The sequence below is a fragment of the Gigantopelta aegis genome, chromosome 13 (assembly GCF_016097555.1).
Source record: "Gigantopelta aegis isolate Gae_Host chromosome 13, Gae_host_genome, whole genome shotgun sequence".
Classification (NCBI taxonomy): domain Eukaryota; kingdom Metazoa; phylum Mollusca; class Gastropoda; order Neomphalida; family Peltospiridae; genus Gigantopelta; species Gigantopelta aegis.
Window position 1 is genome coordinate 772,981 of NC_054711.1, and position 25,000 is coordinate 797,980.

The following is a 25,000-nucleotide window of genomic DNA, read 5'->3' on the forward strand; positions in this document are numbered from 1 at the left end:
TGCACAATGATGTCAACAAATTTCATTGGTTTTCGTTGTTAGGACTCTAAATGCACATGCCAAATAATTTAATACGTAAATGTGACGGTGATGATAATAAATTCAATCAGTCGCCACGCCAATATTTTAGTTGCATTGACGACCATTTTGGAACTGAAATATATATCTATTAGATGATGATTAATAAATAAATGTGCTCTAGTGGTGTCATTAAACAAAACAAACTTTTAACTGTAAATAAATGTACACTGTACTGCAGTATAGCAATATGTATAAAACGTTTCCATGTGTGCCTTTTTCATGTCCGTTTTACATGAATCTGAACAATAAAACCGTAATACGTGACCAAGGCCGTATCTCTATACAATGCATAGCCAAATGAGTATTTGGCAAAATAGTCGTCAATTCCATGAATTTCTATCTAGGTATATGGAAAAGATTTACAGCGGATTCACAGATTCACACAATACACACTTTAAACAAATAGCATAGCACTATGTATAAAACAGTCAAACTAACAGTTCAAGATTATGAACTATTTGTCTTTTTGTGTGATTTTATCAATGTGCAATGGTCACAATATGTACTTTAAACATATAGCATAGCACTATGCATAAAACAGTCAAACTAACAGTTCAAGATTATGAACTATTTGTCTTTTTTGTGTGATTTTATCAATGTGCAATGGTCACAATATGTACTTTAAACATATAAGATAGCTCTATTCTAAAACAATAAAACATATAAACATATAATATGTTCAATAAGAACTATTTATCTTTTTGTGTGATTTTATCAATGCATAATGGTCACAAATGTATAAAATTGCATGCCATAGCTCCTACCGATGGCCGTTGAGTTGATCTGTTTGGCTCGTTCCAGAACGACCAAGATGGTGCTGATCATGCCTTCACTGCAGCACTTCATCCGGTTGCGGTATCCGGCTCCACACAGCGAGCGCAGGCTCTGCGATAACCAGATCTGGAGGTCATGTGACTGGATGTCGGGCAGCCACTGCAGCAGCATCAGAGCAGCCTGTGTGTTGTGGACGACGTGTTCCTCCTTCTCGACAAACGCGTCCTCGACAACCTGAACAAACAAAAACAAATGTATACTCGACAACCTGAACAAACAAAATAAACATGTCCTCGACAACCTGAACAAACAAAACAAACATGTCCTCGACAACCTGAACAAACAAAACAAACATGTCCTCGACAACCTGAACAAACAAAACAAACGTATACTCGACAACCTGAACAAACAAAACAATCATGTCCTCGACAACCTGAACAAACAAAACAAACGTGTCCTCGACAACCTGAACAAATAAAACAAACATGTCCTCGACAACCTGAACAAACAAAACAAACATGTCCTCGACAACCTGAACAAACAAAACAAACGTGTCCTCGACAACCTGAACAAACAAAACAAACATGTCATCGACAACCTGAACAAACAAAACAAACATGTCCTCGACAACCTAAACAGACAAAACAAACATGTCCTCGACAACCTGAACAAACAAAACAAGCGCGTCCTCGACAACCTGAACAAACAAAACAAACGCGTCCTCGACAACCTGAACAAACAAAACAAACACGTCCTCGACAACCTGAACAAACAAAACAAACATGTCCTCGACAACCTGAACAAACAAAACAAACATGTCCTTGACAACGTGAACAAACAAAACATACGTGTCCTCGACAACATGAACAAACAAAAACAAACAAGCGCATCCTTGATAACCTGAACAAAACAAAACAAACATGTACTTGACAACCTGAACAAACAAAACAAACATGTACTCGACAACCTGAACAAACAAACAAATGTGTCCTCAACAACATGAACAAACAAACGTGTCCTCGACAACCTGAACCTAGAAAACTAAGCATTCTAAGAGTACAGCTAAAGCAATAAACGTCCCCTAATGGGCCCAACAAATCTCCTAAATTCAACGCCACAACTCTGAAAACAAAACAAAACAAACTTGATCTGTACTTAAAAAGATACACACCTGCTCTGGGTGAGACAAACAAACATCAAAAGCATACACAGTACTCGACAACACAGACATCATAAAGCAACACAAACACGTGTCCTTGATCTGTAACAACATGAACAAACAAACGTGTCCTCGACAACCTGAACCTAGAAAACTAAGCATTCTAAGAGTACAGCTAAAGCAATAAACGTCCCCTAATGGGCCCAACAAATCTCCTAAATTCAACGCCACAACTCTGTGAAAACTGAGTGAAATTCATAAAACTCAAACTTGATCTGTAACAGTAAAAAGCTATACACAAACACGGCTAGCTCTGGGTGAGACTTGATCTGTAACAGTACATCATAAAGCTATACACAGTACATCATAAAGCTATACACAGTACATCATAAAGCTATACACAGTACATCATAAAGCTATACACAAACACGGCTAGCCCTGGGTGAGACTTGATCTGTAACAGTACATCATAAAGCTATACACAAACACGGCTAGCCCTGGGTGAGACTTGATCTGTAACAGTACATCATAAAGCTATACACAAACACGGCTAGCTCTGGGTGAGACTTGATCTGTAACAGTACATCATAAAGCTATACACAAACACGGCTAGCTCAGGGTGAGACTTGATCTGTAACAGTACATCATAAAGCTATACACAAACACGGCTAGCTCTGGGTGAGAAAAACATTTCGCCAAATTGTCTATTAAAATTAAAATATTGCAGAAATCAAGATATTCACCAACTGTTTTCAAAATTTGCAACTGGTGAATTTGGCGAGTTCCAGAGGTAGCCCTGACAAAATTTCAGCTCAATATCTCAAGGCATTGTAAAAAAAAACATCCTGAAAACTATATGTGAGATGGACAGACGGACGGATGGACAGGATGGGGATGAAACCTATAGTCCCCTCAGGTTGGACCGGTGGGACACTAAAAATAATTTCATAGATCCAGAATAATAATTTACACGGTGCACAGGCAAATAGTCTCTGATTTTGTAGATGACAGGCTGATTTAAAAAATATATATACCCAAATATGGATAAAACATTTATTCATATTAGCATTATTGCCAAAGAGCTATATAGGGCTGCAAACGAATCACTACTCACTTTTTACATGGATTACAACTAATATTGTAGGTAAAATGATGAATTGGTAGGTACAGGGCTCGCAGCCCGGTACCGGCTCCAACCCAGAGAGAGTTCTTAAGGGATCAATGGGTAGGTGTAAGGCCACTACACCATCTTCTCAATCACTAACCACTAATCAACTAACAACTAACAACTAGCTGAGGTGCATGCCCAGGACAGTGTGCTTGAACCTTAATTGGATATAAGCATGAAAATAAGTTGAAATGAAATAAATGATGGAAATGAATGGTGAAAACGTTTAAAGCCAGATCAATTTGCACAAATATTTCTTATTGTTTTTGCCTGAATTTGAGGATCTGCTCCAGCATTGTGGTGAGGAGGGAGAGAGGGGAGAGTGGGATGAGGGGGGAAGAGTGGGGCATTCACAGGGTATTAAAATGAAGGGCAACAGGTCATACAATGAGGCTTTCTGTTGTATCAGTATATCAGCACACTCTTACCAGACTGAGTAGCGACTTCAGCAGTTCCATGGAGGGTTGACCAAGACTTTTCAAAACTTCCACAAATTTCTCATATCCAACTTTGTCTTTGAACAACGACTGTGGATAAATTAAACAAAACACATGTGACCATGCTTACAACAAAATAGTACAGAGGAGAAAATTTGGCAAAATATTTTCAGAGCTCACCCTGTCCATTGTCAAAATAGCCAACTGCTAATTTGTACACAAAGTGGTTACAACATTTACTTCAATAAAACAGTCCTTAAATTAACCACATTTCAATCATTCTTAAGAAAATATTGGACATGTGTGAAAACTGGCTAATTCAAACATTGCTCCAGTATGAACTCTGATTTCGGGGGCCATTTATTTAAAACCAGTGGTTTAATTTTATAATATTTTGGTTAAAAAAAAAAAATAATAAAAAAAAAAAAAAAAAAAAAAATATATAGATATATATATATAGAGGTTATTACCAGTGTTTTTCGGTATCGTCAATATCATATATTAGGAATAAAAATGATTCCTAATATATGATATTGACGATACCAAAATACACGAGGGTAATAATCTCTTTATCATATAAGCTCAAGCTTAATACGTTTTTTTGTAAACTGTACACGCAACTTTAATTCCAGTTCGCCATTACTAGATATTCAAATGACATAAGAATATGTGGCGCGGTATATTTTTGAATGGAAATGCCGTCAAATTCGAATGACGTCATTTTGGATGTCCCTACATCAAAATAAAGTTATGCCTAATGTTTTTTGTTTTCTGAATGCTGGACAGCTTTCAGTGTCAAATTCCAATTGAAATGTTTTTATTTGATGACTATGAATGCATACGTCAATCATGGAGTGTCACCCAAGTACGTTTGCTTAAATGTCAATAAACCTAGTGCCGAGACCTCGACTAATTTACATCTAATTTGCAAAGTTATCAAATTCTCAAAGTATGTGATCTGAAAAATATCACATACTTTGAATGCACTGAAAATGTAAGATATTATATGATAAATATATATATATATATATATATATATCTATATATATCTATATATATATATATATATATATATAGATACATGTAGATAGATAGATAGATAGATAGATAGCTATATGTAAAGATTTGAATCTTGAACATGTATAAATGGAGCTGACGTTGGGACTGGGCGTGTAAGAATACAATTATAAGTCAATCAGAACTGTAACAGTGACAGCCCGGGGTCCACAGCTCCGGCACATAGCTTCACTTGAGTGGGAAGTATGTAGTAGTGTTGGTATAAAGTGTTACTACTGGCAGTATAGCTAGCGGGAATTTCCCTATTAGTTCAGTACCGAGAGTCCGTGGTACGAATCTCCTCAGTGGAAGTTGATTTTTATCTGTTTTAAAAATTTATGTAGCTCTGAGAAGTAATGGTTATGGAGACAATCTCTAGTCTATTTTTAGACAGCATTTTCCCATTTCAACATCACAGAATCTTGTTTTATTCTGTTGTAACTTTATTCAAATGTGTTACAGGTTGTAGAGTAATCAAAGTTAGTGTTCATTTTCACGGGTTGAAACGAGGGTCTGTGACTTTAAAATATAATTAAAAAACGACAACAGAAACACACTTTGTTTTTTATTTTATAATTAAATGATTACATGTTGATCACATTTTCTAACAGGTGCCCAAATTTGCTACACTGAAATTTCACATGACATAATTTTCATTGTTTTGGGGTTTTTTGCAAACTGAGATCATGCATCATCTGTAGACTTTTTAGCAGAAACTGTCACATATTATAAGATGTTAAAATTCAGTAAAGAGAATCAGTGTGGAAGATCGTTGAGGAATGAAATCTCAAACACTTTGTGTCCTCGATAAGTGATATTAAGTGTTATCCCTACATTTGGTTTCACCTAATAGCATGCAGTGTACAGCGGGCAGACTTGTTAATAGCATACAGTGTACAGCGGGCAGACTTGTTAATAACATACAGTGTACAGCGGGCAGACTTGTTAATGGCATACAGTGTACAGCAGGCAGACTTGTTAATGGCATACAGTGTACAGCAGGCAGACTTGTTAATGGCATACAGTGTACAGCAGGCAGACTTGTTAATAGCATACAGTGTACAGCGGGCAGACTTGTTAATGGCATACAGTGTACAGGGGGCAGACTTGTTAATGGCATGCAGTGTGCAGCGGGCAGACTTGTTAATGGCATGTAGTGTACAGCGGGCAGTGTACAGCGGGCAGACTTGTTAATGGTATGCAGTGTACAGCGGGCAGACTTGTTAATGGCATGCAGTGTACAGCGGGCAGACTTGTTAATGGCATGTAGTGTACAGCGGGCAGTGTACAGCAGGCAGACTTGTTAATGGCATGCAGTGTACAGCGGGCAGACTTGTTAATGGCATGTAGTGTACAGTGGGCAGACTTGTTAATGGCATGCAGTGTACAGCGGGCAGACTTGTTAATGGCATGTAGTGTACAGCGGGCAGTGTACAGCAGGCAGACTTGTTAATGGCATACAGTGTACAGCAGGCAGACTTGTTAATGGCATACAGTGTACAGCGGCCAGACTTGTTAATGGCATGCAGTGTACAGCGGGCAGACTTGTTAATGGCATGCAGTGTACAGCGGGCAGACTTGTTAATAACATACAGTGTACAGCGGGCAGACTTGTTAATGGCATACAGTGTACAGCAGGCAGACTTGTTAATGGCATACAGTGTACAGCAGGCAGACTTGTTAATGGCATACAGTGTACAGCAGGCAGACTTGTTAATAGCATACAGTGTACAGCGGGCAGACTTGTTAATGGCATACAGTGTACAGGGGGCAGACTTGTTAATGGCATGCAGTGTGCAGCGGGCAGACTTGTTAACTGCATGTAGTGTACAGCGGGCAGTGTACAGCGGGCAGACTTGTTAATGGTATGCAGTGTACAGCGGGCAGACTTGTTAATGGCATGCAGTGTACAGCGGGCAGACTTGTTAATGGCATGTAGTGTACAGTGGGCAGACTTGTTAATGGCATGCAGTGTACAGCGGGCAGACTTGTTAATGGCATGCAGTGTACAGTGGGCAGACTTGTTAATGGCATGTAGTGTACAGCGGGCAGTGTACAGCAGGCAGACTTGTTAATGGCATACAGTGTACAGCAGGCAGACTTGTTAATGGCATACAGTGTACAGCGGGCAGACTTGTTAATGGCATGCAGTGTACAGCGGGCAGACTTGTTAATGGCATGTAGTGTACAGCAGGCAGACTTGTTAATGGCATGCAGTGTACAGCGGGCAGACTTGTTAATGGCATGTAGTGTACAGCGGGCAGTGTACAGCGGGCAGACTTGTGCAACACCATAAAACGTTAAAGTTTGTTTTGTTTCATGACACCACTAGAGCACGTTTGGTAATTCTGACTCGTATTGATCATCGGCTACTGGATGTCAAACGTTTGGTAATTCTGACTTGTATTGATCATCGGCTACTGGATGTCAAACGTTTGGTAATTCTGACTCGTACTGATCATCGGCTACTGGATGTCAAACGTTTGGTAATTTTGACATATAGGCTTAGAGGAAACCCGCTACATTTTTCCATTAGCAGCAAGAGATATTTTATATGCATCATCCCACACACAGAGTAGCACATACCACCACCTTTGATATACCAGTTGTGGTGCATTGTCTGGAATAAGAAATAGCCCAATGAGTCCACTGACAGAGATCAATCCTAGAGTGCTTTACCAATGGGCTACATCCCACCCCTCAAAATATCATAAATTTATATCTGATTAGTAGTTATACCTGTCGCACGTTTACCTCTCTGATTAGTAGTTATACCCGTCGCACGTTTACATCTCTGATTAGTAGTTATATCTGTCACACGTTTACCGGTTTGGCATCTATTGCATGCCGGAAATTGTGTCATGATGGAAGATGGAGGCATTTTAAGTGCAAAAGAAAATGAAATATGTATACTTCAAACTACATAAGTTGTTGTACTGTTAATAGTAAAACAAATCGTGGTCTAGTTGTAGATTTACGTGTTCATGTAAATCTAGGTTTACGTTTTGTGAACCAGGAAGGTTGACATCTTACCTTAGCCTTGGAGGACCCACTCAAGATAGCCTGCATCACGTGAATGACGGACATTGCGAGTTTCTGAGCTTCAAACCCGGTCAACTGCAAAACAATTTTAAAAATTTAAAAATAATATGCACACTGTTAGAAGATCACTCTACTAAAAAGGCCAATATTTTAAACAAGTCCTGGAATATTTACTTATTATTTGATATAACAAGAGTACCGGTGAGGTACATGATACGTCCATCAAGAATAAAGTTAAAATTTGTTTTGTTTAACCTTTAAGACTACTGGATTAATTTTTAACAAAAACCACATTTAGTGGGTACAAGTTTATAATTTTTACTCACATGTATTCACTTAAATAATTTATAAATACATAAAATAAAGTTCATATTTGAATCGGTAAGTATTATTCTCATGGGTTTTTATAATTTTTATACTTTAAATCAGTCAATGTTGACTAAAATTGGGCAAAAAAAAAGAGAAAGTCACATTTACTTACCGGCATTTGTGGCCAGCTGTCCATTATTTATGTCTATTATTTCCGATAACAGTGGTTTTCTGACCAGATTTTTTTTTTTTTTAAACAAACTATGATTCATATCCCAATAAATGGTGATTTTCGTTGTTGGTAAAACTATCAAATTTATTATTAAATTAGTTGTCACAATTAGCAATCGATCCCTGAAAATGACCGTGACGTGCCGCCATGGTTGTCAAGTAAAAATACTTGCCGAAAACCACTTTTTCAACTCAAAATTTCAAGCGATTTTCAAAAGAAAAACAAAAAGCTAAAGATACAGGAAGCTAAGTTGTCTTCTGTTTCCTGTTATACAACTCTTTCTGGTGAGTGTCGTGTGCAGACCACTAGATCAAAGCCTGTTGTAGTAGAGACACAAACACATCATCTGTTCCACCAGACTTGTTAAAAACGGCTGTAGACTGCTAGACTTACCAAAGCCTGTTGTAGTAGAGACACAAACACATCATCTGTTCCACCAGACACTTGTTAAAATCTGCTGTAGACTGCTAGACTTAACAAAGCTTGTTGTAGTAGAGACACAAACCCATCAACTGTTCCTCCAGAGACTTGTTAAAATCTGCTGCAGATCGCTAGACTTACCAAAGCCTGTTGTAGTAGAGACACACACACATCAACTGTTCCACCACACTTGTTAAAATCTGCTGTAGACTGCTAGACTTAACAAAGCTTGTTGTAGTAGAGACACAAACACATCAACTGTTCCTCCAGACACTTGTTAAAATCTGCTGCAGATCGCTAGACTTACCAAAGCCTGTTGTAGTAGAGACACAAATGCATCAACTGTTCCTTCAGAGATTTGTTAAAATCTGCTGCAGATTGCTAGACTTACCAAAGCCTGTTGTAGTAGAGACACAAAGGCATCAAATGTTCCACCAGAGACTTGTTAACATCTGCTGTAGACTGCTAGACTTACCAAAGCCTGTTGTAGTAGAGACACAAAGGCATCAAATGTTCCACCAGAGACCAACAAAACCTGCAGGGAACTCCTGTCTTGGCACATCAGCATCTCGTTAATCGTGTCTGGGAAAAAAACAAAAACAAAAACAACTTTTTTTGTACGACACCACTAGAGCGCATTGATTTATTAATCATCGGCTATTGGATGTCAACCATTTGGTAATTCTGACATATAGTCTTAGAGGAAACACATTACAGTATGTTATAAGATTTATGACATTCAGCTGCATGTTGTTTTAGTATGTTCTTATACTTACTTATGATAGTCAGCTGTATGTTATAAGACTTACTTATGATATTCAGCTGTATGTTATAAGACTTACTTATGATATTCAGCTGTATGTTATAAGACTTACTTATGATATTCAGCTGTATGTTATAAGACTTACTTATGATATTCAGCTGTATGTTGTTTTAGTATGTTCTTATACTTATGATATTCAGCTGTATATTATAAGACTTACTTATGATATTCAGCTGTATGTTATAAGACTTACTTATGATAGTCAGCTGTATGTTATGACTTGCTTATGATATTCAGCTGTATGTTATAAGACTTACTTATGACAGTCAGCTTATGTTATAATACTTACTTATGATATTCAGCTGTATGTTATAAGACTTACTTATGATAGTCAGCTGTATGTTATAAGATTTACTTATGATATTCAGCTGTATGTTATAAGACTTACTTATGATATTCAGCTGTATGTTATAAGACTTACTTATGATATTCAGCTGTATGTTGTTTCCTGGTTCTGTGTCTGGATTCTGCTCCATCTCCAACAACACTTGCATGTACCCCTCCATCACCTCGGCAACCTCCACCTGACGCTGAAAACAAACAGTAACCTGTTGTTAAGAATATAGTATAAGTCATAATATAACAATATATCATTTTATCAACCCCCACCTGACAATGAAAACAAACAGTAACCTGTTGTTAAGAATATAGTATAAGTTTTAATATAACCATGTATCGTTTTGGCAACTTCCACTTGATGCTGAAAACAAACAGTAAACTTTTGTTACAATATGGTACAAGTTAAACCAGCTCTCTGATACTATAACCAGCATCACCATGGCAACTTCCACCGGATCATGACTACAGCCTTGTATAATGTGCACCATTCGGATGACAGTTTAAAACAGGATGTTCTACCTGATCGGGACTACAGCCATGTATAACATGCACCATTCGGATGACAGTTTAAAACCAGATGCTGTACCTGATCGGGACTACAGACGTGTATAACGTGCATCATTCGGATGACAGTTTAAAACCAGATGCTGTACCTGATCGGGACTACAGCCGTGTATAATGTGCACCATTTGGACGACAGTTTAAAACCGGATGTTGTACCTGATCGGGACTACAGCCGTGTATAACGTGCACCATTCGGATGAGTTTAAAACCGGATGTTGTACCTGATTGGGACTACAGCCATGTATAACGTGCACCATTTGGACAACAGTTTAAAACTGGATGTTCCACCTGATTGGGACTACAGCGTGCACCATTCGGATGAGAGTTTAAAACCGGATGTTGTACCTGATCGAGACTACAGCCATGTATAACGTGCACCATTCGGATGAGAGTTTAAAACCAGATGTTGTACCTGATCGGGACTACAGCCATGTATACCGTGCACCATTCGGACGACAGTGTAAAATCGTATGTTCTACCTGATTGGGACTACAACCGTGTACAACGTGCACCATTCGGATGACAGTTTAAAACCAGATGTTGTACCTGATCGGGACTACAGCCCTGTATAACGTGCACCATTTGGACAACAGTTTAAAACCGGATGATGTACCTGATCGGGACTACAGCCGTGTATAACGTGCACCATTTGGACGACAGTTTAAAACTGGATGATGTACCAGATCGGGACTACAGCCGTGTATAATGGTCATTATTCGGACAACAGTTTAAAACCGGATGTTCTACCTGATCGGGACTACAGCCGTGTATAACGTGCACCATTCGGACGACGCTCTTGAGAACGAGTTCCTTCAAACACGTCGTCTCCTGCCTCTGTTCATTTGTTGGTCCGTTGCGCTGCTTTGCAGACAAAACTTTGAGCATAATGTCGAGAGTTGCTGGGGTGATTGCCTTCAGTGCATTATCCTGAAATATACAGTGAATTATCCTGAAATATACAGTGAATTATCCTGAAATACACAGTGAATTATCCTGTAATAAACAGTGAATTATCCTGAAATATACAGTGCATTATCCTGAAATAGACAGTGAATTAACCTGAAATAAACAGTGTATTATCCTGAAATATACAGTGCATTATCCTGAAGTATACAGTGAATTATCCTGAGATAATATACAGTGAATTATCCTGAAATATACAGTGAATTATCCTGAAATAATATACAGTGAATTATTCTTAAATAATATACAGTGAAGTATCCTGAAATGTACAGTGAATTATCCATAAATATACAATAAATTATCCTGAAATATGCCGTGAATTATCCTGAAATATACAGTGAATTATCCTGAAATATACAGTGAATTATCCTGAAATATACTGTGACAGTGAATTATCCAAGAAATATGCAGTGATTTATACATTAAATTATCCTGAAATATGTAGTGAATAATCCTAAAATATACAGTGAATTATCCTAAAATATACAGTGAATTATCCTGAAATATAGTGATTTATACATTAAATTATCCTGAAATATGTAGTGAATAATCCTAAAATATACAGTGAATTATCCAAGAAATATGCAGTGATTTATACATTAAATTATCCTGAAATATGTAGTGAATAATCCTAAAATATACAGTGAATTATCCTGAAATATGCAGTGAATAATACTAAAATATACAGTGAATTATCCTGAAATATACAGTGATTTATACATTAAATTATCATGAAATATGTAGTGAATAATCCTAAAATATACAGTCAATTATCTAAATACCAAAATACATGTATCAATAATCAGTAGTGTAATAATATTGGTTTTGTAACAATATTTGGTTAAAACCTGATGTTTCTTACACGTATTATACCGGCCTCGGTGGCGTCGTGTCAATAGTAAAATACATGTATCAATAACCAGTAGTGTAATAATATTGGTTTTGTAACACTATTTGGTTAAAATGGACTTGTTTTTGCATGTTCATTTTTAATTCTCAGAGGTCTATTTTCAGATGAATAAAATACATATACTTTCTGGAGACATTTCCTTGTTGTTCTGTTTAGTAGGTAAACAGCTGTGCGAATGGCATTTTGGAGCACTTCTAAATGTCAGGGGTGCACACCCCCAGTACCCTCAGCATAGATGCTCCCTGAAATTGCCCACCACTCACCTGAGACCCGGACATGATGGCTCCAAATACATGCAATAGTCGCAGCTGAATATCGGTCGGCAGTTTGTCTTTCTGAAAACAATCTGAAAAAACCCCCACAAAAATAAATGTTAAAAATAACCATGTAACAAATTAACAGTTGTATGTCGGTCGGCAGTTTGTCTTTCTGAAAACAATCTGAAAAACAATAGCAATATGTTTGACATCCAGTAGCCGATGATGATTAAATCAATGTGTTCAAATGGTGTCATTAGACAAAACAAACTTCAACATCCCTGGTGTTAGCTGTGTATTCCCATGTGTTGTTCAGGTGGGAGACACAGCCCAGTGGTAAGGTGCTTGCCTCTTAAACATCCCTGGTGTTAGCTCTGTGTATTCCCATGTGTTGTTAGGGTGAGAGACGCAGCCCAGTGGTAAGGTGCTTGCCTCTTCAACATCCCTGGTGTTAGCTCTGTGTATTCCCATGTGTTGTTAGGGTGAGAGACACAGCCCAGTGGTAAGGTGCTTGTCTCTTCAACATCCCTGGTGTTAGCTGTGTGTATTCCCATGTGTTGTTGAGGTGGGAGATGCAGCCCAGTGGTAAGGTGCTTGCCTCTTCAACATCCCTGGTGTTAGCTGTGTGTATTCCCATGTGTTGTTAGGGTGAGAGATGCAGCCCAGTGGTAAGGTGCTTGCCTCTTCAACATCCCTGGTGTTAGCTCTGTGTATTCCCATGTGTTGTTGGGGTGGGAGACACAGCCCAGTGGTAAGGTGCTTGCCTCTTCAACATCCCTGGTGTTAGCTCTGTGTATTCCCATGTGTTGTTGGGGTGGGAGACGCAGCCCAGTGGTAAGGTGCTTGCCTCTTCAACATCCCTGGTGTTAGCTGTGTGTATTCCCATGTGTTGTTGGGGCGGGTCATGCAGCCCAGTGGTAAGGTGCTTGCCTCTTCATCATCCCTGGTGTTAGCTGTGTGTATTCCCATGTGTTGTTGAGGCGGGAGATGCAGCCCAGTGGTAAGGTGCTCGCCTCTTCAACATCCCTGGTGTTAGCTGTGTGTATTCCCATGTGTTGTTGAGGCGGGAGATGCAGCCCAGTGGTAAGGTGCTCGCCTCTTCAACATCCCTGGTGTTAGCTGTGTGTATTCTCATGTGTTGTTGAGGCGGGAGATGCAGCCCAGTGGTAAGGTGCTTGCCTCTTCAACATCCCTGGTGTTAGCTGTGTGTATTCCCATGTGTTGTTGGGGCGGGAGACACAGCCCAGTGGTAAGGTGCTTGCCTCTTCAACATCCCTGGTGTTAGCTGTGTGTATTCCCATGTGTTGTTAGGGTGAGAGATGCAGCCCAGTGGTAACGTGCTTGCCTCTTCAACATCCCTGGTGTTAGCTCTGTGTATTCCCATGTGTTGTTAGGGTGAGAGACACAGCCCAGTGGTAAGGTGCTTGCCTCTTCAACATCCCTGGTGTTAGCTCTGTGTATTCCCATGTGTTGTTAGGGTGAGAGACACAGCCCAGTGGTAAGGTGCTTGCCTCTTCAACATCCCTGGTGTTAGCTCTGTGTATTCCCATGTGTTGTTAGGGTGAGAGACACAGCCCAGTGGTAAGGTGCTTGCCTCTTCAACATCCCTGGTGTTAGCTCTGTGTATTCCCATGTGTTGTTAGGGTGAGAGACACAGCCCAGTGGTAAGGTGCTTGCCTCTTCAACATCCCTGGTGTTAGCTCTGTGTATTCCCATGTGTTGTTAGGGTGAGAGACACAGCCCAGTGGTAAGGTGCTTGCCTCTTCAACATCCCTGGTGTTAGCTCTGTGTATTCCCATGTGTTGTTAGGGTGAGAGACACAGCCCAGTGGTAAGGTGCTTGCCTCTTCAACATCCCTGGTGTTAGCTCTGTGTATTCCCATGTGTTGTTAGGGTGAGAGACACAGCCCAGTGGTAAGGTGCTTGCCTCTTCAACATCCCTGGTGTTAGCTCTGTGTATTCCCATGTGTTGTTGAGGCGGGAGATGCAGCCCAGTGGTACGGTGCTCGCCTGATGCACGGCTGGTCTAGGACTGGTCAGTGGGTCAATTGAGCTATTTCTTGTTCCAGCCAGTGTTCCCCAACATATATAAATAATGCTGTGGTATGTACTATCCAGTCTGTGGGGTGGTGCATATAAAAGATCCCTTGCTTCTAGTTAGAAAGAGTAGCCCAATGCGTACAGGCAGCAGGTTTCCTCTCTCATTATCTGTATGGTCCTTAACTATATTAAAAACGTGTCGAGTGCTGTAATGTTTTAAAAGACATTAACTGTCACTTACCATGAAAGAAAGGCACCACTTTGTCGTGTAGAAGTGCTGTATTCTCTATGTGAATGTTTCAAAAGACATTAACTGTCACTTACCATGAAAGAAAGGCACCACTTCGTTGTGTAGAAGTGCTGTATTCTCTATGTGAATGTTTCAAAAGACATTAACTGTCACTCACCATTAAAGAAAGGCACCACTTCGTTGTGTAGAAGTGCTGTATTGTCTATATATGTGAATGTTTCAAAAGACATTAACTGTCACTTACCATGAAAGAAAAGCACCACTTCGTTCTGGAGAAGTGCTGTATTCTCTATGTGAATGTTTCAAAAGACATTAACTGTCACTTACCATGAAAGAAAGGCACCACTTCGTTGTGTAGAAGTGCTGTATTCTCTATGTGAATGTTTCGAAAGACATTAACTGTCTATGTGAATGTTTCAAAAGACATTAACTGTCACTCACCATTAAAGAAAGGCACCACTTCGTTGTGTAGAAGTGCTGTATTGTCTATATATGTGAATGTTTCAAAAGACATTAACTGTCACTTACCATGAAAGAAAAGCACCACTTCGCTGTGGAGAAGTGCTGTATTCTCTATGTGAATGCTTCAAAAGACATTAACTGTCACTCACCATGAAAGAAAGGCACCACTTTGTCGTGTAGAAGTGCTGTATTCTCTATGTGAATGTTTCAAAAGACATTAACTGTCACTCACCATGAAAGAAAGGCACCACTTTGTCGTGTAGAAGTGCTGTATTCTCTATATGAATGTTTCAAAAGACATTAACTGTCACTCACCATGAAAGAAAGGCACCACTTCGTTGTGGAGAAGTGCTGTATTCTCTATATGAATGTTTCAAAAGACATTAACTGTCACTCACCATGAAAGAAAGGCACCACTTCGTTGTGGAGAAGTGCTGTATTCTCTATATGAATGTTTCAAAAGACATTAACTGTCACTCACCATGAAAGAAAGGCACCACTTCGTTGTGGAGAAGTGCTGTATTCTCTATATGAATGTTTCAAAAGACATTAACTGTCACTCACCATGAAAGAAAGACACCACTTCGTTGTGGAGAAGTGCTGTATTCTCTATGTGAATGTTTCAAAAGACATTAACTGTCACTCACCATGAAAGAAAGGCACCACTTCGTTGTGTAGAAGTGCTGTATTGTCTATATATGTGAATGTTTCAAAAGACATTAACTGTCACTTACCATGAAAGAAAGGCACCACTTTGTCGTGTAGAAGTGCTGTATTCTCTATGTGAATGTTTCAAAAGACATTAACTGTCACTTACCATGAAAGAAAGGCACCACTTCGTTGTGGAGAAGTGCTGTATTCTCTATGTGAATGTTTCAAAAGACATTAACTGTCACTTACCATGAAAGAAAGGCACCACTTCGTTCTGGAGAAGTGCTGTATTCTCTATGTGAATGTTTCAAAAGACATTAACTGTCACTCACCATGAAAGAAAGGCACCACTTCGTTGTGGAGAAGTGCTGTATTCTCTATATGAATGTTTCAAAAGACATTAACTGTCACTCACCATGAAAGAAAGACACCACTTCGTTGTGGAGAAGTGCTGTATTCTCTATGTGAATGTTTCAAAAGACATTAACTGTCACTCACCATGAAAGAAAGGCACCACTTCGTTGTGTAGAAGTGCTGTATTGTCTATATATGTGAATGTTTCAAAAGACATTAACTGTCACTTACCATGAAAGAAAGGCACCACTTTGTCGTGTAGAAGTGCTGTATTCTCTATGTGAATGTTTCAAAAGACATTAACTGTCACTTACCATGAAAGAAAGGCACCACTTTGTCGTGTAGAAGTGCTGTATTCTCTATATGAATGTTTCAAAAGACATTAACTGTCACTTACCATGAAAGAAAGGCACCACTTTGTCGTGTAGAAGTGCTGTATTCTCTATGTGAATGTTTCAAAAGACATTAACTGTCACTTACCATGAAAGAAAGGCACCACTTTGTCGTGTAGAAGTGCTGTATTCTCTATGTGAATGTTTCAAAAGACATTAACTGTCACTCACCATGAAAGAAAGGCACCACTTTGTCGTGTAGAAGTGCTGTATTCTCTATGTGAATGTTTCAAAAGACATTAACTGTCACTCACCATGAAAGAAAGGCACCACTTCGTTGTGGAGAAGTGCTGTATTCTCTATGTGAATGTTTCAAAAGACATTAACTGTCACTTACCATGAAAGAAAGGCACCACTTTGTTGTGGAGAAGTGCTGTATTCTCTATGTGAATGTTTCAAAAGACATTAACTGTCACTGAAAGAAAGGCACCACTTCGTTGTGGAGAAGTGCTGTATTCTCTATGTGAATGTTTCAAAAGACATTAACTGTCACTCACCATGAAAGAAAGGCACCACTTTGTCGTGTAGAAGTGCTGTATTCTCTATGTGAATGTTTCAAAAGACATTAACTGTCACTCACCATGAAAGAAAGGCACCACTTCGTTGTGGAGAAGTGCTGTATTCTCTATGTGAATGTTTCAAAAGACATTAACTGTCACTCACCATGAAAGAAAGGCACCACTTCGTTGTGTAGAAGTGCTGTATTCTCTATGTGAATGTTTCAAAAGACATTAACTGTCACTTACCATGAAAGAAAGGCACCACTTTGTCGTGTAGAAGTGCTGTATTCTCTATGTGAATGTTTCAAAAGACATTAACTGTCACTCACCATGAAAGAAAGGCACCACTTCGTTGTGTAGAAGTGCTGTATTCTCTATGTGAATGTTTCAAAAGACATTAACTGTCACTTACCATGAAAGAAAGGCACCACTTTGTCGTGTAGAAGTGCTGTATTCTCTATGTGAATGTTTCAAAAGACATTAACTGTCACTCACCATGAAAGAAAGGCACCACTTCGTTGTGGAGAAGTGCTGTATTCTCTATGTGAATGTTTCAAAAGACATTAACTGTCACTTACCATGAAAGAAAGGCACCACTTTGTCGTGTAGAAGTGCTGTATTCTCTATGTGAATGTTTCAAAAGACATTAACTGTCACTCACCATGAAAGAAAGGCACCACTTCGTTGTGGAGAAGTGCTGTATTCTCTATGTGAATGTTTCAAAAGACATTAACTGTCACTCACCATGAAAGAAAGGCACCACTTCGTTGTGGAGAAGAGCTGTATTGTCTATGTGAATGTTTCAAAAGACATTAACTGTCACTCACCATGAAAGAAAGGCACCACTTCGTTCTGGAGAAGAGCTGTATTGTCTATGTGAATGTTTCAAAAGACATTAACTGTCACTCACCATGAAAGAAAGGCACCACTTCGTTGTGGAGAAGTGCTGTATTCTCTATGTGAATGTTTCAAAAGACATTAACTGTCACTTACCATTAAAGAAAGGCACCACTTCGTTGTGGAGAAGTGCTGTATTCTCTATGTGAATGTTTCAAAAGACACTAACTGTCACTTACCATGAAAGAAAGGCACCACTTCGTTCTGGAGAAGTGCTGTATTCTCTATGTGAATGTTTCAAAAGACATTAACTGTCACTTACCATGAAAGAAAAGCACCACTTCGTTCTGGAGAAGTGCTGTATTCTCTATGTGAATGTTTCAAAAGACATTAACTGTCACTCACCATGAAAGAAAGGCACCACTTCGTTGTGGAGAAGTGCTGGAGTAATCTTCAGCCTTGTGTTATCAATCTGCCAACTAAAGTCAAACAGTTTTTGAGAGAAAAAACTAAATATATACGTCTCACCTGCTATATAATATGATTTGGTGAACAAAGAAATACTTTAACATGTAACATTTATGATTAATCTAGTTTAAAACATTAAAAAAAAATAGTTTATTTATATTTTGTAATTTAATTCTTATAACAAGTATTGAAATGAACTTAAAATTGAGCTAAACGAAAAAAGTAAGTATTGAAATGAACTTAAAATTGAGCTAAACGAAAAAAGTCTGTATTTCCACCATCAAAAAAGTAAAACTTTATCAATCGTTTTGATGTCATCAAAGGAAACAATAAAGCAAAAATTGTCGGGATATGTATCGTATCACGACTCATATATCGGGATATGTATCGTATCACAGTCCACGTATCGGGATATGTATCGTATCACAGCCCACGTTATCGGGATATGTATTGTATCACGACTCACGTATCGGGATATGTATTGCATCACGACTCACGTATCGGGATATGTTATCGTATCACAATCCACGTATCGTGATATGTATCGTATCACGACTCACGTATCAGGATATGTATCGTATCACAGTCCATGTATCGGGATATGTATCGTATCACAGCCCACCTACTGGGATATGTATTGTATCACGACTCACATATCGGGATATGTATCGTATCACAGCCCACGTATCGGGATATGTATTGTATCACGACTCACGTATTGGGATATGCATTGTATCACAGTCCATGTATCGTATCACAGCCCACATATCGGGATATGTATTGTATCACAGCCCACATATCAGGATATGTATTGTATCACGACCCATGTATCGCAATATGTATCGTATCATGACTAATATATCGAAATATGTATCGTATCATAACAACCACGTAGTGATATATGCATCACATCATAACCTACACATATTGTTACACTACTACTATAAATACATAATAATACCATTTTAGTTTCTTTCTCCAGAAGAAGTATGGGTCGTAGAGACACTCAAAGAAATGAAGACTTAGTTTGAAGAACTGCAGCAAAACGTCTTTTGATTCTGCGTCTAAATCCTGGCACAACTGCAAAGGAAAGTGGGTAATTAACATTTATCTATTGAAGAATTGTCTTTTATTTCTTTTACATTCATCGGGGTATGAACAAAAAAAATCATCTGCAAACTGTGCGAATTGACGAAGCCATTCTCACAAAGTTTGCGGATGATTTTTTTGGTTCATACCCAGAAGAATGTAGAAGGGCAATTCCACGCTAAAGTGGACATGGAGTGAAAAAATCAAATCATGTTATTCCTGATATATTAAGATTGTTTTTAATGTAAAATTGTCTGGAGAATCCAAATCTGGTAAGTAAAATATTGTGAAATAAATGGATGTGTTAGACTTAACTATTTTATGAGGATACCGTCACACTAAAAATATGACACTTCCGTAATACACACTATGAATTTATGTACAGCAGCCATGTAATTGAAGGTAATATTCTTTTTATTAGTGTTTTTGTTTTACCACTAACAAAGTACTACACTTCATAATCCACTTTAATGAAAAAACTTTTTTTTTTAGATTTAGGGGAAATTAGAAAACATAGAATCAGTTTGTAATTCCGTTACCGAAAACAAACAAAAAGTTAGATTGTATTATTCATATATATTTAATCAAGGAATCAACTCATATTCTCTGAGTATATGTTAATGCACATAATCAGACACATTTACTTTCAAATTCATACATTATTAGTAAAATTATATAGCTGTAAACATATGTAATTCCGTTACCATAGGTTTGTAATTCCGTTACCGTCTTTGGTATATAGTGTCAAGAAACACTTTAATATAAACCTACATAGTACTAAAATGCTACACTCTTATCCATATACACCAATACATCAAGTGATGTAACATTAGGAAGATATACAAAATCTTTTTTAAAAATCCATATGGTAATAGTACTAGTAGTGGCTCCAAATGCATTTGCGGAACACCCATATATAAATGTTATCCATTGACAATATAGAAATTAAGGAAATCTGATACACTTTAACCAAACAGTACTACTTCATTATGATGACTAAACTTCTGCAAATCCATGACAAAATTCAAGTTATAATCGAAACCTACTAGAATTATATCGGGGCTCGAAATATGAAGCAAAATATGGCCTGCCATTATTATTTTTTTTAAATAGCAGACCAAAAGAAATATGGCCTGCTGTGAAACAAAAATGGCCTGCTGGAAATAAGACAGCACAATGTGAATGTAGGGTTTGGGACAGTGTGTGGAAACGTAAGACCTCTGATGTGTAGTTTAGAGCATTATAAAATTAAAATGTAATAGAATTATGAGCTCGGCCTCAGCTAAATACAAGATGAGATGATCGTACGTACATCTGTTTTTTGAAAAATGACGCAATTTTTAGTTAATTTTAGCAGGTGAATGTTTTTCACTTGCAAGATTTAAAAATAGACTTCTTTTCACTTTTTACAGGCCACAATTTCAAGCTCTGTATAGATCTTTAAACATATATAGGGTCCAGAAAGTGGAAATGTAACATAACATGTTTACTTGAAGCAAACTTTAATTTTACTTTATCCAAAGGCATTTATTGACTGTTCATGTATTTAATAATTTATATTTAAATGACAAGATATCCAGAAAATAGAAAGTATCATTCTAATTACCAACATTATGCTTTTAAATGTATATAATGGGCAAAAAGAAAGCAACTGTTTTATAGTGTTAATGCTGTCTTTACAAGGAAATCTAATCTGAGTAAAATTCTTAAAATGGAAAGATGGCATGTTTGATTGGCCAAAAAAGAAAATACTGGTTTTTTGATTTTTGTCGTGTATGTTACCATAACCTCAGATAGATGAGGAATTTTATTATTAGGCATAATATCTTTCACTTACCGTAATACAATCTAGATGTTTGACGGTCAGTTTATATAATTTTAATTGGCCTGTGTTCCTCTGACCTGGTGTAATTCTCTTCGTTATTAACAATGTCACTGTTCAAGAATTTTTTTCAATTGCTGTCAAACATTTTAAACATTTACTATGTAATATGTACACAGTTTAGTGCTAGTTTAAATCTCCACTCATATACATGTACGTGTACATGTTACCGATATTGAAACTAGTTATCATTTGAAATATTAATATGAATGCTTAAAACAAGTATACTGAATTATTATTTAACTTATAAAATTATGCAACATATTTGCAAATCAAATTTAAAGTAAATAAATATTGTTTTTCAAAAGTAAATTCAGAGCTGTAATTCCGTTACCGGCATTCAATGTTGAACAAAAAAATTATGAAAAGATAATTTGTAATATAATTTCTATTTTGTTAATCACAAGTCAGTAGGAGATCATTCCATCATGAAGATAAATAATTATTTCATCATACTTCACAGAGTTTGTAGATGTTTTGCGGTGCCCGTAAAAATGGTGTCCGTTTTTATGTAATTCCGTTACCAAACTTTAATTAAGTACTCATGCACTACACCTTGCAGTAGGGAGTCTCACTTCTGCCCATGACAAGCACTAGTGCAGTACTAGTGTATTACATAGTTACATCATTATGATAATTTTTCTTATGTGGACTAGCTGAGTTTAATGCCTGAAATATCTCTCCAACTCGTAATTCCGTTACCGTGGAATTGCCCAGAATGTAAAAGAAATAACAGACACTACTTATAATTAAATTTAAATCATATTCAGGCGTCAATAAAACAACAGTGCTATCAGCCGTCAATGAAAATAGCAGCCACAAGTTGTTATTCCCACAGTGGACAATATTTATTTATTAGATAATATTCAGAAACAACAGTGCTATCAGCCGTCAATGAAACAACAGTGCTATCAGCCGTCAATGAAAATAGCAGCCACAAGTTGTTATTCCCACAGTGGACAATATTTATTTATTAGATATCAGCCGTCAATGAAAATAGCAGCCACAAGTTGTTATTCCCACAGTGGATTCAATAATGTCATTAATAAAATATAAACAAATAAATTTTGATTATTTTTTAACATGAACATTTCAGCGCACAAATTTTAAGGTTACCAAAAATAAAATGTCATGTATATAAAAGTGTTTCACATGTATATAAAAGTGTTTCACATGTATGTAAAACTGTTACACTTGTATGTAAAACTGTTACACTTGTATGTAAAACTGTTACACTTGTATGTAAAACTGTTACACTTGTATGTAAAACTGTTACACTTGTATGTAAAACTGTTACACCTGTATGTTAAACTGTTACACCTGTATGTAAAACTGTTACACCTGTATGTAAAACTGTTACACTTGTATGTAAAACTGTTACACCTGTATGTTAAAATGTTACACATGTATACTACTCAAAAGAATTTAAGGGTCAAAAATTTATAACCAAATAAGTTTCAGAGTGTATTAGATTGATGATGTAAACTACACCAACATTTTTATTTATTGTTCCATATTTACAAAAACCCACAAATAAACGTCACTGTATACAAGAAAGTCACATGACATGCTGTCAAAGTTGAAGGTTGTCAAACATGGATTTTACACATTAGAACATTCGTTTAATAGTGTGTGAATCTACCCCTGGCGCGAATACACTCGACACATCGTTGCCTCATGCTGTTGATCAGACGTCTGAAGAACTCTTGGGGAATGGCCTGCCACTCTGCCATAAGAAGTTGACCCAGATCATGAAGGTTGGCCGGAGGGGCATGGTTATCCCGAACTCTCCTGCCTAATTCGTCCCAGGCGTGATCTATTGGGGCCAAGTCAGGCGAATATGCTGGCCAATCCATCCTGGCGATACCTTGTTGTCTGAGAAAGTCCGTTACCACCCTGGCGTGGTGGGGTCTGGCATTGTCATCCTGCAGAACTGCCCCGCTGCTAATCTGCTGAAGGCCTGGGAGAACCAACGGCCGGATAATCTCATTCAGATAGCGGATTCCATTCAGATTGCCATCCACCACATAGAGGGGGGTCCTGTGGTGGATAAAGATGCTGCCCCACACCATGACGCTGCCACCACCAAACCGGTGACATTGTCTAATGTTAACGTCAGCGAAGCACTCCCCAGGACGTCTGTAGACACGAACCCGACCGTCGTTGAACTGGAGACTAAACCTGGACTCATCAGTGAACATCACTCGACCCCACTGAACACGTTGCCACCGCAGATGAAGCGTGCACCAGTGACGTCTGGCCGTTCTGTGACGTGGTAGGAGTGGTGGTCGAACAATGGTTTGATCAGACACTCAAGTTCCAGTCGCAGTCCGCAGATTGTCACGTAATCGGCGTGCAGTGGTTGTGCGTTGACGTAGAGCCATATTGGTGATGTAGCGGTCCTCTCTATTTGTAGTGCTTCGGGGTCTTCCCGAACGTGGACGATTTCGAACAGAATTCGTTGCTTGGTACCGTTGCCACAGTCGGCCAACGACAGTCTGACTGACACCAAGTCTCAGAGCAACATTTCTTTGCGTATTGCCATCTTGAAGCCAAGCAATAGCCCTTCCTCGATCTTCGATAGTCAGTTGAAGTCGTACCATTGTCGAATTTGGAGTGTGCACCGTACACGAACGCAAGCTCCAATTATACGGAAATTCAGCATTGGGAACATGGAATACACGTGCAAAGCGTGCAAATGAAGAGCTTTGTGAAAAAGCAAGTTATGGACACTTAGCAGACCTTTCGCTTTCGCCCTAATTTACGTGCAAATGTAAGCATGTTTTCGCCATTAGAACTAGTCGACAGTGTCAATGACAGTGGATTTTAATTCATTTATGGGTTGCTTAGACCCACTTTCGTCAAAATGGAACAATACCATGCGTGACATTATGGTCTAGCTAATATAATTGACATTCAGAAAATAATTTCGAAAATATCGTCTGACCCTTAAATTCTTTTGAGTAGTATATGTTAACCTGTTACACTTGTATGTAAACCTGTGTCACCTGTATGTAAACCTGTCTCACCTGTATGTAAACCTGTCACACCTGTATGTAAACCTGTCACACCTGTATGTAAACCTGTGTCACCTGTATGTAAACCTGTCTCACCTGTATGTAAACCTGTCACACCTGTATGTAAACCTGTCTCACCTGTATGTAAACCTGTCACACCTGTATGTAAACATGTCTCACCTGTACGTAAACATGTCTCACGTGTACATAAACCTGTCTCACCTGTACGTAAACCTGTGTCACCTGTACGTAAACCTGTGACACCTGTACGTAAAACTGTCACGCCTGTATGTAAAACTGTCTCGCCTGTATGTAAACCTGTGTCACCTGTATGTAAACCTGTGTCACCTGTATGTAAACCTGTCACACCTGTATGTAAACCTGTCTCACCTGTATGTAAACCTGTGTCGCCTGTATGTAAACCGGTCTCGCCTGTATGTAAACCTGTGTCACCTGTATGTAAACCTGTGTCACCTGTATGTAAACCTGTCTCACCTGTATGTAAACCTGTCACACCTGTATGTA

General features: G+C 38.3%; 1 protein-coding gene across 1 annotated transcript in view; it reads right to left on the reverse strand.

Annotated features, from left to right (window-relative positions):
- LOC121387573 (neurobeachin-like protein 1) overlaps positions 1-21,188 on the reverse strand; it is a 151,212-nt gene extending 130,024 nt beyond the window's left edge. Inside the window, exons 1-10 of the mRNA XM_041518732.1 lie at positions 21,183-21,188; positions 19,449-19,567; positions 18,425-18,498; positions 12,541-12,623; positions 11,152-11,331; positions 9,923-10,031; positions 9,154-9,260; positions 7,709-7,792; positions 3,611-3,709; positions 846-1,089 (exon numbers count right to left, since the gene is read on the reverse strand). Coding sequence (XP_041374666.1) covers positions 846-1,089; positions 3,611-3,709; positions 7,709-7,792; positions 9,154-9,260; positions 9,923-10,031; positions 11,152-11,331; positions 12,541-12,623; positions 18,425-18,498; positions 19,449-19,567; positions 21,183-21,188 — 1,105 coding nt within the window. The remainder of the gene's footprint in view (positions 1-845; positions 1,090-3,610; positions 3,710-7,708; positions 7,793-9,153; positions 9,261-9,922; positions 10,032-11,151; positions 11,332-12,540; positions 12,624-18,424; positions 18,499-19,448; positions 19,568-21,182) is intronic.
- Positions 21,189-25,000: the final 3,812 nt, after the last annotated feature.